This window comes from Motacilla alba, chromosome 2 (genome assembly GCF_015832195.1).
Source record: "Motacilla alba alba isolate MOTALB_02 chromosome 2, Motacilla_alba_V1.0_pri, whole genome shotgun sequence".
NCBI lineage: Eukaryota > Metazoa > Chordata > Aves > Passeriformes > Motacillidae > Motacilla > Motacilla alba.
The window spans coordinates 44,447,252-44,465,196 of record NC_052017.1 but is presented as its reverse complement, the minus strand read 5'-3'; the positions used below and the strand labels follow the sequence as shown (position 1 = coordinate 44,465,196).

At 39.4% G+C, this 17,945-nt stretch overlaps 1 protein-coding gene across 6 annotated transcripts in view; it reads left to right on the top strand.

The window, feature by feature from the left end:
* The window catches only part of TRAK1 (trafficking kinesin protein 1), a 127,830-nt gene that overhangs the window by 81,455 nt on the left and 28,430 nt on the right, over positions 1 to 17,945 (top strand). For all 6 annotated transcript variants that reach the window (XM_038128815.1, XM_038128813.1, XM_038128814.1 and 3 more), the window contains 4 exons: positions 6,481 to 6,557; positions 9,780 to 9,896; positions 15,549 to 15,649; positions 16,448 to 16,556. In XM_038128815.1, the coding sequence (XP_037984743.1) occupies positions 6,507 to 6,557; positions 9,780 to 9,896; positions 15,549 to 15,649; positions 16,448 to 16,556 (378 nt within the window). In that variant the 5' untranslated portion in view covers positions 6,481 to 6,506. The remainder of the gene's footprint in view (positions 1 to 6,480; positions 6,558 to 9,779; positions 9,897 to 15,548; positions 15,650 to 16,447; positions 16,557 to 17,945) is intronic.

The window sequence follows — 17,945 nt, the reverse complement described above, 5'->3', positions numbered from 1 at the left end:
CAGCTGTTTCTGAAAGGGAGCTATGTTTTGATTCTTGCTTTTGCACCTGGGACAGGAAAGGACTCTTACCTATGGAGGACCTATGATGGCAGCCATTTCCATTTACTAATGTAGTAGTTTAAAAGTCCTATTTATCTAAAGTACTTAGTAAGTGCAGGCAAAGAATCTGTCTCCAGTTGAATTCAAAAGAAAAAAAAAAAGTCTTGGTATCACTATTAAAATCTTAAATCAGACACTCCCGGGATCTGACTCGAGGATCTGCCTTCTGGATCTGACTGAAAATGTAGAACACAATACAATGGAGGCCATTCAGAGCTCTGGAACCTGTGTATGCTAGAGCAAAAAAGATAGAGAGGAGCTATTCTTGAAAGCTTTGGCACAACCATTCCCTCCCAAAGAGTTGGAATAGGAAAAGACCACATATTTCAGAAAGGAGACAGCTGACAATGTGTGACTTACAGGCTTGTAACTTCGTTTTAGGATTTTTGAAGATGTACAGTCCGGATCCTGATTTAAATCTTTTGTTAGTTACACTGACTGCAGTCTAGACATTTCTTGACAAAAAAATGAATGGAAGAGAATGTCAAGACAATAACTCAGTGGCTAGTAGTAAAAAATCCTGCAAAAAAAAAGTTTTAACTTTGAAGAGAAGAGCTATCCTGAGCTGTATCTGTAAATAATGTATGCATTAAGGCAGTTAAGAGAATTAAGGTGGTCTCGCTAGAGACTTTTTCTTATTTTCTTAGTTTCACTTTGTGTCTGTATTTTCCAAGTTACCACATTTGATCTGTTTATGCTAATAGAAGAAACAAGTGTCTAATGCTCTTTTTGAAATTTCTTTTAACTTGATTTTCCATTCATCACAGGAAATTTGATGCAGTTCATGTCCTACTTAGAGGAAGTACTTTGAAATTATTCCTTGCCTGAGGTTTCAGGCAGAGGCTTTAGAAAAGAAGTAAAAGCTGTGGTTTCTTGTTTTTTGAGGTTTTTTTTTGCAAACCTGTGTTTAAGTAAAAACAAAGGTTTGTATGTAAGGCTTTAATATGGGATTTGCTAAGCTGTTTGAGTACACTATGAGAGAAATGGCAGTAAACAAACACTCCTTAAACCATAGCCTTAAACAGCAAGATAAAATCTCTTTTTCCAGAAGAATCAGTACCTGCAGCTTAATATTAAAAGATTATTTTGCAAACAGTGCCATTGAAATTACAATAAGCCATGCTGTAGCATTTGAAGAAGACAAAAGCAGAATCTGTTGGATTGTCTGTTGAACTTCCTAACTGAATACGTATCTCTCACAGCATCATGTTCTTCCAGACTCCTGCAGAGCTCGCCCACAGTGTGACCTGACAGTTGTGAAGCAGCTGGTGTGTTGTGACCGCTCCTTATCCCTCTAACCAGGGTCACGCCACCGCTGACCTCCCTGTCTGCCTTCTGGAGCAACTGGGCTGCTCCCTGCTTTGGGAGTGCTGGGGGAGGCTGGGGGAACTGCTGGGCTGTTCTGTTAGGATTTGGATTTCTAGTAAGTTGTGACTCAGAAGCACATTCTTCAAACTCTGGTGACAGTAGTATCTTAAAATTTTTAAGGTCTTTAGATGGGCGTATTCTCTTAGGGCTGTCTCAAATGTGGCAGGCAACAGCAGAGCTGAAGCCTCTGCCCCAGCTTAGCTAGGGCTGTCAAAAACACCTCTGCATTGGAGGAGAAGCTACCATATTGATCTTTAACTGTGAAAAATCTGTAACAGCTGACAGCATATTTCAGGTATAATTTTCCTGAGTTTATTTGAAAGGTGATATACCTAATATGGCTCAGTTTCAGAATTCCACATGTGCTTGGCTCAAGTTGATGTAGTGCTCACAGTAACGGGTATCAGAGCATAACTATCAGTGGCTCTGGAACTGAAACTGTAATTTTTAGTGGGTGCTTTATCTTTTGAGTGTAAAAATAGCCTTTGAGGAATGAATCCATCGAGAGCCGAGGAGTCCAAGTCTGCCAGGGTCTTTGATGGCTACTGTTTGCCAAATGGCAGCAGGGAGCACGGCTGCTCAGTCAGATTTGTCATGTGTGTTCTGTGTGGCTCCGTGTGCAACCTTCAGGATGCAATGCCCTTGCCATCGTATTTTTGGTGTTTGGACAGAGCTGTGAGCAGAAGGGAGCGAGACAGAAGCTGTTTCTGAGGCAGGGCTTGTCATGACTGAGCAAGAATAAAGCAGGACTTGCCATAGTTAAAGATTTTGGGTAGGGAACAGTTATGGAAAAAAAAGCACTGTCCCCTACCTCCACCTTGCCAATAGGAAGCATGGGTGTTTAAAGGCAAGAGATCTGTGCTCCATGAACAGTATTCATTTCCCCTGATGGAGTTTCTGATGAAGTAAATTTTGGTAGTAGGGAAATCTTCATGCACTAAGGCCTTCCATGTTAGACTCTATAATTACACAGGTCAATATTATCTGATAATATTATCAATATTATTTGTTTCATTGTAAAGTGAAACTACAGTGGCATGTTAGCCCTCTTATGTTTCCTAGTAGTTAGAAATAGATGTGAAGAGGAGCAGTGAGAGCTGGGCTTTCCTCCTTAGCAGCTGCAGCTCTCTTTTATTTCATTAGTTTATCCTTGCTTGATAGGTCTCAAAAATGAAGAGGGAGTATGTATTGAGGGATGCAGGGAACAGGAGCTGGGGATACCTGTGACTGCTGGCACTGGTGATGCATGTTTTTTCCTCCTTCTGTTTGAATCCTTTGTTTGGCAGGTGGTGGCTCATTGCAGAAGCTGCCAATAGTGATATTCCTGTTCTCCTTTCCTTCTATGGCTGTCTCCTGTTCCTGCAAACATCCTTTACTCTAAGTAGCATACTTGTTGAATAGGTGACTTTCAGGGAGCAATCCAGAAAAGTGCATGTGTTCCTCCATGTCCCAGTGCATCCTCAGCTTGGGAATCAGTGGTCCATTAACTAGATGACAAGAAATAGATGCAGGGTACATCCTTTCAGCTGTACTTAATTTGGGAAACACAGGAATGTGATTACCAGTAAATTTGCAGGTTTTAGGATAGTATAAAGATGGTGCTAGGTACTTTAAGGCAGAGAAAACATATGATCTGTGTAGTGTTTGTCCATTTGCATGTTTGGCTTTAAAAAAAACCCCAAATACTTTGAACTGCAGATGTGTCCCCAGTACCATGTACTTAGTGCTGTCATGAAAATAATGTGAAGGGAGCTTTCTCTGTTCTTTGTTTCCTGTTTTGGATCTGTGACATTAGCTTCAAAGCATTTATCAAATACATGAGTTTTTTAAAATTATTCTGTCTTCTGTGTTGTCTATCAGCCTTCTCCATAAGCTGAGAAGTGCAAAGTATATTTGATTTGGCTGTTTGCATGCATCCATGCACTTAGACACAGTGCTCCCTATCACCCTCAAGCAAAAAACTACTGATGTGTGAGTGAGCAAAAAAGAGGTCAGTAATTTGGCACTGTAGGTTTTGCATTACAAGGCACTGTCCTTCATTTGCTCTTGTTTTATCTTTACAGCAGCGTTACCAGGCTCTCGTACTCCTCAGAAACTCCAGCAGGCTTGAAACCTACTGTGCAGGATCCATTACATATGTGACATGTGACACTGCATACTTCACTGATAACACCTCTAAATAGTTATTCAAAATAGTCTGTCTTTTTCACTGATAGATTTTTTTTCATCACTAAAGAAATAAAAACTGCTGTATTAAGAATTGGCCAAATGTTATCTAATAGTCTGTGGAGGCTGAACAACTAGGTATTAAGACACTTTTTAGGATATCTTTTTTAAATGATGCTTCTGAATTCCACTCTCCCCTTACTTTTCACCTTCTTTTTCCCACAAGCTTTGATTTCTGGGTAATTGAAAGCAACACCTTTTTGCAAGTTTGTCTTCCTTCCAAAAGGAAATGCTTCCTTTTAGCTAGTAGCTCTGTGTTTCCACAGTATTGTATGTTGTAGTAGTAGTATGGACAGTAGTTTACTGACAGATTTTATTCTATGCAGTCTACTGAAATTTATTTCTACTTGCATGTAGAGGATACATAAAAGGACACTTCTGCTTTGAAACCCTCTAACGCTGGCAGAGTAGTGTATGAAGATCTCTGTTTTGTCAATCACCAACAGAACTTCGATGGAAATTTCTAGATATAAAAGCTGTTGATGACCAGATTCTACTTTGCTGCTGGTAATATCTGTTGTTATAATACTGTGGTATTGCCTTGCTAGGTTAAAGTTTAAATGGCAAGTTCTGAAGGAATAACCAAGGGAGTATCCACATAATCAACCTTTATCACTCTCCCAGCTGAGTGACTTTATTCTGTCTGTGGGAACACCATCCTTTATCAGCCTGGCTGTTAGGAAGGTTATACATTTACCTGAATCAGGATGGTGTGAGTTTGCCATAGTCCTGCTCATTGGTGATTGTTAAGTGCTAGGTACAGAATTTAAATGAGCTTGCTAATGACAATGTCAAATATTATTTTATAGTAGTGATGGAATGTTGTAACCAAGGGAACTATTTAGTGTGCAGTTGTATTGGAAACCTGCTGGCGTCAGGGCTTCTGATAGAAGTTTTATGGCATGACTTATGAACTTACTATATTTAAAACAAAATTGAGTTTATAGTGATGTCAGTCTGTGTGTGTGGATGAATAGTCTTCTGAACATTATACCTTCTGTTTTTATGTGAAGCTTTTATGGAAAACTTCTGTTAAACCCCTTTCTGCAAGTCACTGCATTTTTTCCCTGTGGAATCCTTATTAGTCTGCTTCTGGATAATATAGCTTGTAGTTTACAGATGTACTGTGTTTTTACTTCTGCAGTGGTAGAGTTATTCTTTCTATTGATATGTCATGTTCGTCAGGTTATTACTTTGAAGCATAAAGTTTTTACTGTTACCACTTTCAGACTTACTATTTGGATAAATGCAATTATATTTTGAATACTTTTGTATAGCATTCTGTGGAGTTCACTGGCACTACTTATGTCAATTAATATTATAAATGTTTTTAGGATGTGATCTGCAAAAGCAGAATTAGAGAAATGGGAAAATAAAGAAATTTAACTTCTTGCCATAATTTAAGCAATTTTCTGATATTTAGATAGGAAAAAATATCCTCCAACATTTCAAGAGATATCTAAGTAATATTGCATTTGATGTATTATCAATGTGCCTTAGTGGTGATCAGCTGTATATTTATATATACGCAGATTGTGTATTTATGAATAAAGTAGTGTTGTTTCCTTAGCGTGACAAACTGTCTCCTGCTAATATTACTGTACAGTTCTGCTTTTTTTTTTTCTCCTCAGTATATAAAAATCCTATTAGGCCTGATCTGTCTCTTCCCCCGCCTTAGTGTGCACTAGAACAACATTAGCTTATCTGCCAGACGGAGCCTTAAGTGACATTGCCAAGGGTAAATCCCCTGAAGAGCAGTTCAGGCTACAGCAGCCTGATAACTCATAGTCTGTGTGATCCACTGAATTTCATTAACAGTCCTTTTTCCAGAATTACAGGGTTTGAGGAAAAAGTGTATTTGGGAAAAAAAAAAGCAAACAGAAGGGTAGAGCAGAAAGTGCTGTTGTTTGCAGTGACTGTTGGTGAATTTTTTGAAAACTTGTTGACTTCTAGATAAGTCAGTGTGGCTTCTTACAGGATCACCTATGGTGATAGACTGAACTTCTGCAAACTTTCTTCAGTCTGGCAAAACTCATGGTTCCACCTTAATGATTAACAATCTCAACCAGGCGAAGTAAATATTTGTTATTGGTGATACTGTGATCACTGTGGTGTGGCTAGGTATTACAAAAACCATTTCTTATTTTGCATGCATACTTCGCTGTCTTGTATCATAAAACCCCCTTCTTATCAACTTAATCTGATGTAGTCGCTTTCTGATGAACAGTGCCCCTGACAGTATTGGAGTTGCTTATTCATTGAGTAATGCTACTGCATGTCATACAAGGAGTAGGTGACATGATGGAATCCTAATTATGTATCTAAGAACATCTGTTTTGACTTCCTGATTATTTTTTTTAATAAACTCAAGATATTGTTCTTCAGAGAAGAAAGTTTTAACATTTTAAGAGTGTTCTGCTGCTGACAAAAGCAAGTGCTTATTACAAGAGAAGCATTTGAATTACCAGTATCACATGAATCTTGGATTTTTTTTTTTTGAGGGCAGGTTTGGGGGGGGGGGGGGGGGGGGAGGAAGGTGTGATGTTGAGTTTTATTTGTTTGTTGTTTTGTTTGGTTTGAGTTTTTAGCTCTTGATGTGCTCATCCAAAAGTTGACATAAGCAGGTTTTTAGACGAAAACTTACGCACATCTAAACTTAGAAAGATATTTCTTGCAACAGATGGGAGTTGAACTTCACTGATCCTTGTCTTCCAGCTCAGAATATTCTGTGATCCTCCCCCAATGGTACTGCCTGTCTGATTAATGTTTTGCTTTATTTCTTTGCAGTTTTATGTGCTGAAAGAGTGGGCCAGATGACTAAAACATACAATGATATAGATGCTGTAACACGTCTTCTTGAAGAGGCAAGTACTTACATCTGTTTAAGGACCCGTACACAGTGTGACAAAGTAGTACTGAAATTATGTGGTACCTCTAATAAACATTGTTGGTAGATTGTCCTTCAGTGTGGAAGAATAAGGGCTCTAAGTGTATGTACATTTTATCTCATTGGTAAGCTAAATATTCTTTCTAAATAAAGATAATTTGTTTACCTCAGTCAGATGGATTCATTACTTCTGGCAATTTTTCAGTTGAGGCCATGTAACTTGTTCTTGGCCAAATGTTTCCCTGAATGAAGGAGGAGGAATCATCTTAAAATGACACTTATTTTTACAGTACATGTAAAACTGTGAGTATCATTATTGATGGATATATTCTCTTCAGAAAAGAATAAAAAAAGCTCATAGACTTGTTTTCATCATAATTTGTTCAGATGATTTCTTTCCAGAGAAGTACATAGCCACAAAATTAGAAAATACCTAGTACTCTGTTTGCCTTCTTTTCCTTATGTTTGGTTGATTTGGTTGTTGTTTGTGGGGTTTTTATACCATTATTATGAAAATTGATATTCTTGTAATCCTTAGCACTCAAGAAATGTCAAAAAGCAACTGTCATGGTACTATGCATATGTTCAATAAAAATCATGATAAATTGTTGGACTAAAATCAGCTGTATTTCTGCAGTAAACTTGAGCAATGATTTTCTGAATAATGCTTATGAGTAATTCTTTAGGTGAAAACTGTTACAATTGTATTAGTTCATGGCTGACTACAATTTAATCTTTTATACTCAACTGCTTGCTTATTGCAATAGCAATGTCGAAAATGGTGTCTTTCTAGCCAATTGTGTGGTCTGTTATTCCTCTAATTCTGCAAGAAAACAAGCATGGGAATGAATGCTCACATCTCCCACCTGTACTGGATACCCCTCAATGCAGTAGTCTTATATTTTGTGCTTTGAGCCAAACCCATTCAAACATCTCTGTACAAATTACCTGTTAAAACTGATGTGTTACCCAAAAGACTTCTCTTGGAATAATTCAACACCTTATAGCAACAGTCTGTTAACCTGTTTGTGCCCTGTTCCCTTTGCCTTGTTTGGCTGATATTTACTGCATTTGGGCTGTGGCTCCTTCTAGTAATGATGGCAGCATTCTGCCAAACTGTTTCCTCCCCTGAGTCCCTGTAGCCAAAGCTCTATAGATGCAGGCATCACACTCACAGGAGCAATGCTTGAAGGACTTGCTGAGCCAGTGTTTTAAAGCTTCTTGTGTACTTTCCTATCTGGATGTTTGGAAGGGAAAAATGAGGGCGTACATAACATGTCAAACTTTGTTAAAACAAATACTTTCAGTGTGCCTTTTTGTTTTTTTGACCATCATTTCCAAGGAAATTACTCTGTTCATAGGGATAGATGCACTTACAGCACCTTCCTTTGTTCTCCATATGATGGTTATCATAAGAGATTATGGCCATTTGCAGAATTTAACTCCTTCTGTTGCTTTCATACATATGAGTGAGAGAAAAAACAAAAGCCACCCCTTGTCTGTCCTTCATGTTTGCAAGCTTCAGGTGCTTGCATTACAACGTTGAAAGGTGCATCATTTGGAAAGATAGGAAGGAGAATATCTTGAAACAGCATCTGTGCAGATATTTCAGAAATCTGTGCCTATAGCACTGAAACTAAGGAAAGGAAGTGGCACCAGGCCTGCCTGGGTATGTGGTAAAAATTGGAGCAGATTTCATCATAAATCTGCTTTCTCGTCTTTTTCTAATAATAGTGTAAATGTGTCTTGCTTCTCAGTATTATGTTTTTGCATGTTGCTATAATAATTTGGTTCCTTATCTATGTGTTAGTAAGAGACCTGTCCCCAAACTGAAATTTGGAGCTGAATTGCTAAAAATTGGGTAGGAAGGCTGGGGAGGTTATTTGAAAAGCCTAGACATGGACTTACATTCCTCAAATTGGAAGTTAAAAAACATTGCTGCTAGATAGCTCCTCCTCTGTAGAGTCAAATCCGCAGCAATATATTTTTTTCTCTCAGTATTTATGAAGTGAGCCAAATTAGTGAACAATAAGTTGGCTTAAAATATATCCAAACATATTTTGGATAACTTTGTGGTACCTATTGTTCTGAAAGATTGTACATAAGATTACATAAAGATTTTGTGGTTTGATAATGCCAGTAGCTTTCAATGCAAATATAAGTCTGACCTTCAGAAACCATTTGGAAAATGCTATTTGCAGATACAGCATTGATCAGTCACCTCTCTTTTTATTTACTGGTTATTATATAACTTTTTTTTTTTCCATTATGAAAGCCTCTTCATTCAAATTCATTGACTTCAAATCCATGTGAACAGTAGCTGTATGTTTTGTAGGCTTTGTCGTTAACGTACACATGACATAAGGTAGCATTTAGTCATAAAATCTGGGTGGTAGTCAAGGGCAGTAAGTAAGCTCCAAACAGTATTTTCAGTGACAGGGAGAAAATTCTTCCTCAAATGGTGTAGAACTAAGGGTACATTAGGGAGTTAACCACAGCACCATTTAACCACTACTAAAAAAATCTAGTAGTTAAATAAGAAAATGATAAATAGAATGCTTAATGAACAGCGTAAAATTTTATGCAGCTTATCATCCTATCCCAAGCAGATTATGGTCCCATGTACCAGCTTCTTCAAGGCTGAGACATCCTTATGTACATGTCATCAACAGGATAAGCTTGTAGTTTTTTTTGTACCCGTGGTGAATTGTCAAGACAGGTGATTTCCAGTACTGTGCTCATAGAGGAGGGGGAGGAAGAGGCCAAGCATGACATGAGAGTAACCACTTAATGTGGTTTGGGGCATCTGCAAAAAGGAAAGAATTAGGATTTGTTTTTATACAAAAGCACTAATGGTTGGCATACACAAAAATAGGAGCTGAATGTTCATTGTGATGGAACTGGCTCCTACTCCTGCGTAGCTCATTGCCTTTTATTTATAGGTGGAGCAAGTGGAAACTGAAGAATGCTTTGAGAGAGGGTCAGTCATTTCTGAATAATGCTGTTGTAAGATATGCAAGAGTAGAAAAGGAAAATCAGCAAAAACCCCTGAACAAATAAACCCTCACAGAAGAAAAAGAGTCTTTTTATTGTTAAGTGCTTGTTTCTTCCCTTTCAAGGCAATTTTACCCTCCCTCTGATCCTTTGGTGATTAAAAAATATAAATTGAAATTGGCTTTCTGTTCTTAATGCTTCACAGAAAGAACGGGACTTAGAATTAGCTGCTCGGATTGGCCAGTCACTGTTAAAGAAGAATAAATCACTGACAGAAAGAAATGATTTCCTGGAGGAGCAAGTAGAACACATCAGAGAAGAGGTAAGATTTTTATGCCTGAATGCTGTATATGCAGTGATATGGGGAATTTCCTTCTAGCTTCACCTTGTCCATACATTTGGCTATGGGCAACCTGCTCCCGTGTCTGATCACCCTCTCTACTAAAAATGTCTTCCTTATATCTAGTCTTAATCTGCTCTCCCTTGGTTTAAAACTATTACCTTTTATCCAATCACAACGGACCCTGCTAAAAAGTCTGTTTCCATCTTCCTTATAAACCCCCTTTAAAGTACTGAAAGGATGCCATATGGTCTCCCTGGAGCATTACATTCTCCATGCTGAACAACCCCAATGCTCTCAGCCTTCCATTTTAGGAGAAGGAATATTTTTGTGGCCCTCCTCTGGACCTATTTGAACAGGTCCGTGTCTGTCTTGTCCTGAGGACTCCAGAGCAGGGTGCTCACCAGAGAGCAGTTGAGGAGGAGAATCACCTCCCTCAACTTGTTGGCCATGCTGGTGTGATCAATAAAACACACCCGAAAGCTTATATAATTTCAAGTAGCACCTGTGCTTTAAAACAGGTCTTTAGCTGTAAGTACAATTGTCACTAAACTCCAACTTAATAAATGAGCTAGGAGCCAATGTTGTTTCTCCCATTCTGAGGCAGTGGCCTTGATTTTTGAGTCTCACCAATACGTGATTTTGAGCAAGACAGAGCAAGAGAACAATGAACCACAGCGGAGTAAAAACTTCTCAAAAGGTTTATAATTAACACTGCTCAGGGGTGTGAGATGTTGCATTTTGAACATGTCACATAAAGTATAACGTGCAGATGGAGTGATCGGGGATGTGTGATAAATGGTGGTGGAGCACATACAATGAAATAATATCCTTTGATGTGGCCCACCCTTTTTGGCATGGAAAACTAGTTCTGTTCTCTCCCAAAGGAGTGCTGTTGCTTGCTGCCCAAGTCCCATCATGAGGCAGACCAATTTCTTTGTGTATTGGTCAGTATGACATGTACTAGGTATGTTCAAGGTGACTGAGCAGGACTGTGCATTCATATCATCCATCCAGAGTGGAAAATTTGATTGAGGAAGGTGAAGAACAGGGACAGGCTGCCTCTGTCCACGTCTGTTTTTATTTAGTGGAACTGAGGAGCAGCATTAGGAAACGTGCCACCAAAAATAAGCCTCTTACCAGGTGGCTTGGTATGTTGGGCCATATGTTCTGTTGACACCCCTCCTTCACACTGTTATTTTGATTCCTCCAGAAACTGATGCTTTTGAGGCAGAGCTCATCAGACTTCAAAGTCATTACACTTTTTGATATTGAAAATCTGACTTTAATAGGTTGCAGATTTTCTATTAAAACTGAATTTTGAATATTTGAACAGAACAGTAACTAAGACAACTGTCTTTAAGGGCAAAATGGTGAAAAGATAAGAGAAACAAAATAAACTGATACTTCTAAAATTCTTTTAAAATTGCCTAAAAATGGTTTGTCTGGGAGATATTTCTATATTTCTATATTTCTGTGTTTTCTGTAATACAGGGACAAATTATTTCTGATGTGTGGTGTAAAATTAAGGTTTTATTGGTATATGTATCATGGCAGAATAATTTAGTTTTATATCTGTATTTGTCTCATGGCATGAATAATTTAGCTTTATATCTCTTTGACCTTTGTCATGACAAAACCGTCTGTCCATCCCATTAAGCAGGCTGAGTTTTTCCTTTGTGCTGGTAACATGCCACGTTGATAGATACACGTCAAAGTTATAAAGACCTGTGCAAAGTGCATCCGATTTTTCGGTTTGTCTTTTGAGTTTGTGTCATTAGACACTGCTAAGTTTAAGAAGGGGCTGTGATCGTGTTCAGTAAAAACTGTTGTAACTGAGATTTTTTGCTGTACTAGAGAACAAAAGGGTGAATGGGCTGAAGCAAGCCCTTTAGTGTGTGCACAGACACTTCAGTCTCAGCTTACTGTTTCACCACTATATTCTAGAAGCATAAACATTATACTGAGGAAACATTCTTAATTGTGAAGTATTTTGCTTTACAGAGATGGGTGACTGCTTTTTCCGCAGCAGAGTGTAGTTCCCAGGTACAGTGTGTCTGCCTGCTGCTCAGTAAGAATGCTGTAGCTCCATGTTCCTTTTCTCTGGGATGGTGCTGCCTACACTCTGGTATTGTCTCCTTTGACATTAGAGCTCAATATCAACAAAATGTAAACTGTAAATCTGCACAATGTGAATTGCATTTGGAATGGAGTAGCTCACTAGGTGTTAGCTTCTCCTAATCTTTCTAAATTTCCCAGTTTCTGCTTCTTTTTCCTCTATGTATTTTGTCCTTTGTTTTTGAAGCTGAAATGGCAGCACTTCCAATGCAGTGTCAGTCCTCAAATAACACCACCTCAAACCTGTGTTAACTTCTGGGTAATGCACCCCTCTAAACTTGTTATTCTAGTTCCAGGTCACCTGTCAGAGTTTGTGTTTTGATGATAGCAGGTTTCAAAGTCCAGATTTGATTCTGTTCTGTGTAAAGAGAGAGGAAAGGAAAAAGTTGAATTATAATCTGGAATGGTGGCTTAAAAAATAGAACATTGCTTTTGGTGTATTAAGAGTAGAAAGTAATGTTGGAAAGACAGAAATGGTCTTTGGCTTGGTACTTGTATGCAAGCTGTTCACATGTGGTGTAACAGGGTGTCTTCCTTTTGAGTAATTCTAACCTGTTAAGCACTTAGTTGCTGTCAGGAAAAGCAAATCAACTCTACTCTTGAAACAGTCGTTCATGATTCAATAAAGATTGATCCTGTGAATTAGGTCCCAAGTCTTTAAACTGTTCTTCTCTGCTTGAGGATACTTTTACTTTTCTACTAAAATTATTTTAAGATAGGTACATCTATTTCATGAGTTAGTTCTGAAGCTGAGTAAAGCTGTCAGGCCAGCAGAGGCAATTAAAAGCCTGAAGAGATGAGTTATCACCATGCTTGCTTCGTGGGATGTCATGGGCCTTGTCCCATGCACAGTGAGGGCTCAGTCCCTATTGCTTGGTAACAATACCAAGATTGTGCAACAGTAAAGTGGCAGAATTAGCTCTGGAGGGCACATGTGGCAGTGGCATGGGAAAATGTAGAACAGGCTATTTCTGTTCATAAAAGAAGTCCAGTGTTTTGCAGTGTGAAAATGTGCACTAGGTCTGTCTGGGATGCTGATAATGTTCTTCACCAGCCTACCTAGTGCTGTGCTTTGGGTTTGGGACTAAATCAGTGTTGATAACAATGTTTTGCCTATTGCCGAGTAGTGCGTGCACAGCATCCACCAGGCTCTTATCTTTTTCCCTCATGCCCCTCCCAGCCTCCCCAGCTTTTTTTTTTTTTTTCCCCTCTTCACTCTGTCCATGATCTGCACAAGATGTTGGGAAGCTGACCCAAACTGACCAAAGGGATGTTCCAAACCATATGTTGTTATGTTCAACAATAGAAGGTCAGGGAAAGGATGAAGAATCTGGGACATTCATGGTTATGGTGTTTGTCTTCCCAAGTGACAGTTCTGTGTGCCAAGATCCCACTTTCCAGCAAGTGGCTGAACATGCACCTGCTGATGCAAAACAGTGAATAACTTCCTTATTTTACTTTGCTTGCATGGGAAGCTTTGCTTCACATATTAACCTGTCTCCGCCAGAGGTTTTTCTTGCTCTTGAGCTTCTGAGTCTTTCCTTCATCCTATGGGGATTGTGGGGCAGACTATGTGCTCAGCAGGTGGGTGCTTATCTTCTCACCAAAGCTAACACACCACAAAATGCTGCATCAAAGGGAGGTGTTGCTGGAAGTTACTGTAGTGAGTGTTTCACAGTTTTACAGCCTGATTGAGATTGGAAGTGAGCTCTGGAGGTCATCTTGTCCAAACCCGCTTCTTGAGCAGGACCCCCTACAGTCCATTGTTGAGGACCATGTCCAGATGGTGTTTGACTATCTCCAAGGATGGAGACCCCAGAAGCTCTCTGGGCAACCTGTGCCAGTGCTCAGTCACCCTCAGAATTAAAAAGTTGCACCCGATGTTTCAGAGGAACCACCCATGTTTCAGTTTATGCCTATTGTTTCAGGTCCTGTTCCATTAAAAGATCAACCTTTCTGACTGTTCACCCTCTTTTGCAGGTTTGGAATGCTCAGAAATTGCAGTAAAAATAGTATCCTCAGTCTTTTTAATTCATAGAAAAAAAAACTCAGTAGCAAGAGCTGGAGATGATCTAGAATCCACCCACAGACAGCATCTGAATTCTTACTTCTTAAAGAGGCTGAGTTATAATGTGCTGAAGGGAAGTAAATCATTATTTTTGATTCAGCATTTTTGCTCTTCCTGAAATGGAGAAAGTGAGCCTCCAAAAATTAATGCACAAATTTTGTTTAATAGCTTTCTAAAATGTGGTTGGATGGGGATGGTTTTTTTCCCCCTTACTATTTAGAACTCATGTCTTAGGAGGACTTGGTGCCTTAGCACTTCTCATTATGCAGAACAGTCTTAGTTAAGTAAATGACCTTGTTTGTCTCAAATTCTGAACAATTCAAGTGCTTTTTTGGGTTGCATCTGCTCTTTTGTTCGATGAAAATGGAGTTGAAATCTATGTAATTGATATGCTCTGGTTTTTTTCTTAATAATAACTACAAAGAAAAGTATGCTTACAATATGAAAAGCAGAAGTTTATTAAAAAGAAACATACTGTGCATTTTTTACATGGGAAAATGCAAACTGAGGGCCAAGTCTTGCAGTGCAAGTGGAAGGGAATGGATGTGTCTGATCAGTTATGCTGTCTGTAGTTGTGCAAGGCAAATAAAAGTAATCTCCTGCTGCTGGCATCTTAAATCACAGCTGTGAAGTTGTGTACGTGCTGCTGTCTAATTGGGCTTTTAACCCTTTTCTTGGAGAACAGCAATATAAAGTAACAAAGATTACATTTGTAGATCTCACAATTACAAGGAGTCTTAATCACCCACTTTTGATGTTTCATTCATTTTTGATGTATGCATATACTAAGTATGGGAATCCCACAAACTACTTTACTGGAGCCAAAAAAACCCAGAAACTTACTGCAAACTTCACTATTGGAACAGCCTCAGAACAGCAGCCTCCCACTCTGTGGTGGTGTTCTGCAGCTCAGCAGGCACTTGAGTCACAATTGTAACCTTACTACACAAGCATTCCAGTAATTTTATGTAAAGCCTCTTGGAGAGGAGGAAATGTCAGCATCTGAGGCCTGCAAGGTCAGCATCCATGCCAGAAGGTGACAGTCATCACACAAAATGGATAAATGCAATGTTTGGCTTGATTGTGCCACATTAATTTCTTGCTGTATCATTGCAATATATCCATTACCGTGCATGTGACTCTAGACTAATGCAACAGTGAATCAGGATTGCTCATCTTAAAAAAGGTAAAAAAGAAACATGTCTAATAGCAGCGAATAATTGCATATTTGGACCAGTAAAAAATCATCTAGTGGCTACTTTAAAAGGTACACTTTCCCTTCTTTCTAAGAAATAAAACAAATGGTTCTGGTCTGTTTCAGTCTTAGAATCTTGATTTAGTCCAAGATGATACCTGGAAGGTGAATAACAGGCTAATTTGTGGTGAGTTTGCTTAAAAATGTGTCTGGAAAATCAGCTTACTGATCTGGGAGCTCTTTCTTTGTGTAGGTTTCTCAGCTGCGGCATGAGCTGTCCATGAAAGATGAACTGCTCCAGTTCTATACCAGTGCTGCTGAAGAAAGCGAACCAGAGTCCGTCTGTTCCACCCCGTAAGTCAATCGATCTGCAGCGTTGAACTGTCATCTGTTGGATGATATTATAACGTTGAAAAGTGGTAAAATTGCCCCTGTATTGGCTGGTACTATAAATGGAACTTGGAACTTGGTGCAAGGTCCAGCTGGAAGGACTTTCACTGAGCCAGCTGGCTATCCAGGTGCCTACAGGAGCCAGGAGGGAAGAGTACATAGGGAGGCTGCTGGCACGACGCTGCAACTTTCAGAGGAACTGGGTCACTGTTGTGGTGGGGCAGCTGTGGGTCTCACTGACAGCAGCCCAGCACATCACACACATTTGCATGTGCTGGGACACGCTGGATGAGTGACCTTTGTGCTTGAAGAACCTCTGAGGGCACTATGGAAAAATTCCAAGCCAAGGGAAAGAAATAAAGCATGGCTTATGGTGTGGGTTCCAGGCAGTTAGCTGGCTGAACAGCATTGCAGGCTCTGAGGAGCTGTCTGCCCTTGCAGAGTTACTGCTGCATTCTGATGAAGCATGTGCAGCATTAATCAGGAGCTGTTGGATTGCTCCCTGTAGTAACATGGTTTCTTTTCTCATAGCCTTGGCTGAACAACTTTTCCATAGGAAATGTGCAGAATAATAAATAAAATTTTTAAATGTTCTCTTTTGAAATTTACTGCAGATTTATTGCTGCCCAAAAGTACTGGCATGAATCAGCTGTATTTCATGTGGCTCTGGTTGCTTTTGAGACCTGTGTTCAGTCTGTACTTCTGTGAGATAGGCTGTAATATATGTAAAAGTTATTTTAAATTGTTGCTTTTTCCTACAAGGCTGAAGAGGAATGAATCTTCCTCCTCCGTCCAGAACTACTTTCATTTGGACTCTCTTCAAAAGAAACTCAAGGACCTTGAAGAGGAAAATGTAGTACTTAGATCTGAGGTGAAATTGCTCCCTTTGTTTTGCTTAATACAGTTGTTCATCTCAATGCTAGAACACAGGTATTGAGAAGCTTGTATTAAAAGCGGAGAGTCTAACTAAGAGTATAATTCCACATATAACAGATCTCTTTGTGATTGTTTAGTCACCATCCTTTATCCTTTTAAATGAAGGAAAGGCTGAAATGTGGAAGCTACATAGAATCACAGAATTGTTTAGGTTGGAAAAGAGCTCTAAGGTCATTGAGGCCAATCTTTGACTAATCAATACCTTATCAACTAGACCAGAGCCCTGAGTGCCATGTCCAGTCCTTTCATGAACACCTCCTGGGACGGTGACTCCAACCCATTTGAATGTTCTATCACTCTTTCTGTGAAGAAATTCTTCCCAAATGAAGCTACATGCAAAGCAGTGGTTGTGCAGAAAGAATGTGCAGGAGCATGGGAGATTTTGGAGTCCAGGATTGCACTTTGAAACAGGTTTTAAAGGGCTGACCTGGCAGATACGTGTGACTTGAGCTGCAGATCTCAAGTTTGTAGGCTGGCATGGTGTCTAATACCAATTCAGTGTTTGCCAAAATGCAAATTTCTAGCCTGAATTTGCATTACATTTCTTCATTTTGTGTTTAAAGTCAAGGCAGTTAATATTTTAAAATGAGTGTGCTTTTCTTCTCTTTATTTCTTATAATATTCTGTTTGTTTCACAGATGACACAGTTTTTTAAAGTTTAATAATTGAATATGAAGTGAATAATTTTATATTTTGAATCAAACTTTTAAACCGTGGGAGCATGTTATCACTTTGCAAACATGTAGCAGAGTATAGCAGGAGAGATGCTTTTGGTCTAAGAGTGAATACATGAAAACAGAATGTTACTACTGCTGCAAATGCAGGACCCACTGTAAATAGGTAGTGCCACACCTCTGCAGAAGACACCAGGTAATGGAGACTGCTGTGCTCTTAACTGAGATTCACAAGGAAGATGAGCAATAGATGGTCTGAGAATAATGAATGTTAGAACTGAGAGAGCCACTGCATCAGGAGCTGCTAGGAAACCCCATGCAGCACTGCCTTCCCATCCAGGGAGATGAAGTCTGTGCCAGCAAGACACAGGATGAAGCCAAATCTGAAACCTGTGAGCTGTGCAGTTCTCTGTAGATGCAGTCTGTGGGTGTCTGTGCATGCCCCCAGGTTTGGGAATAGATTACAGATCCACCGAGGTGGTGCCAGACAGAACCAGCTGGCTGCAGCCATGCTGCTCTTGGCACTCCCGGAGTCAGAGTGGAAAAGACAAACCAGGGAAGGAGGTTGCATTAAGGTTTTTTGTGGGTTACAGTGCCAGAATGTTTCAAATAGGATCAAATGGCATGTTTTTTAGCCCCTGAATGTTTAA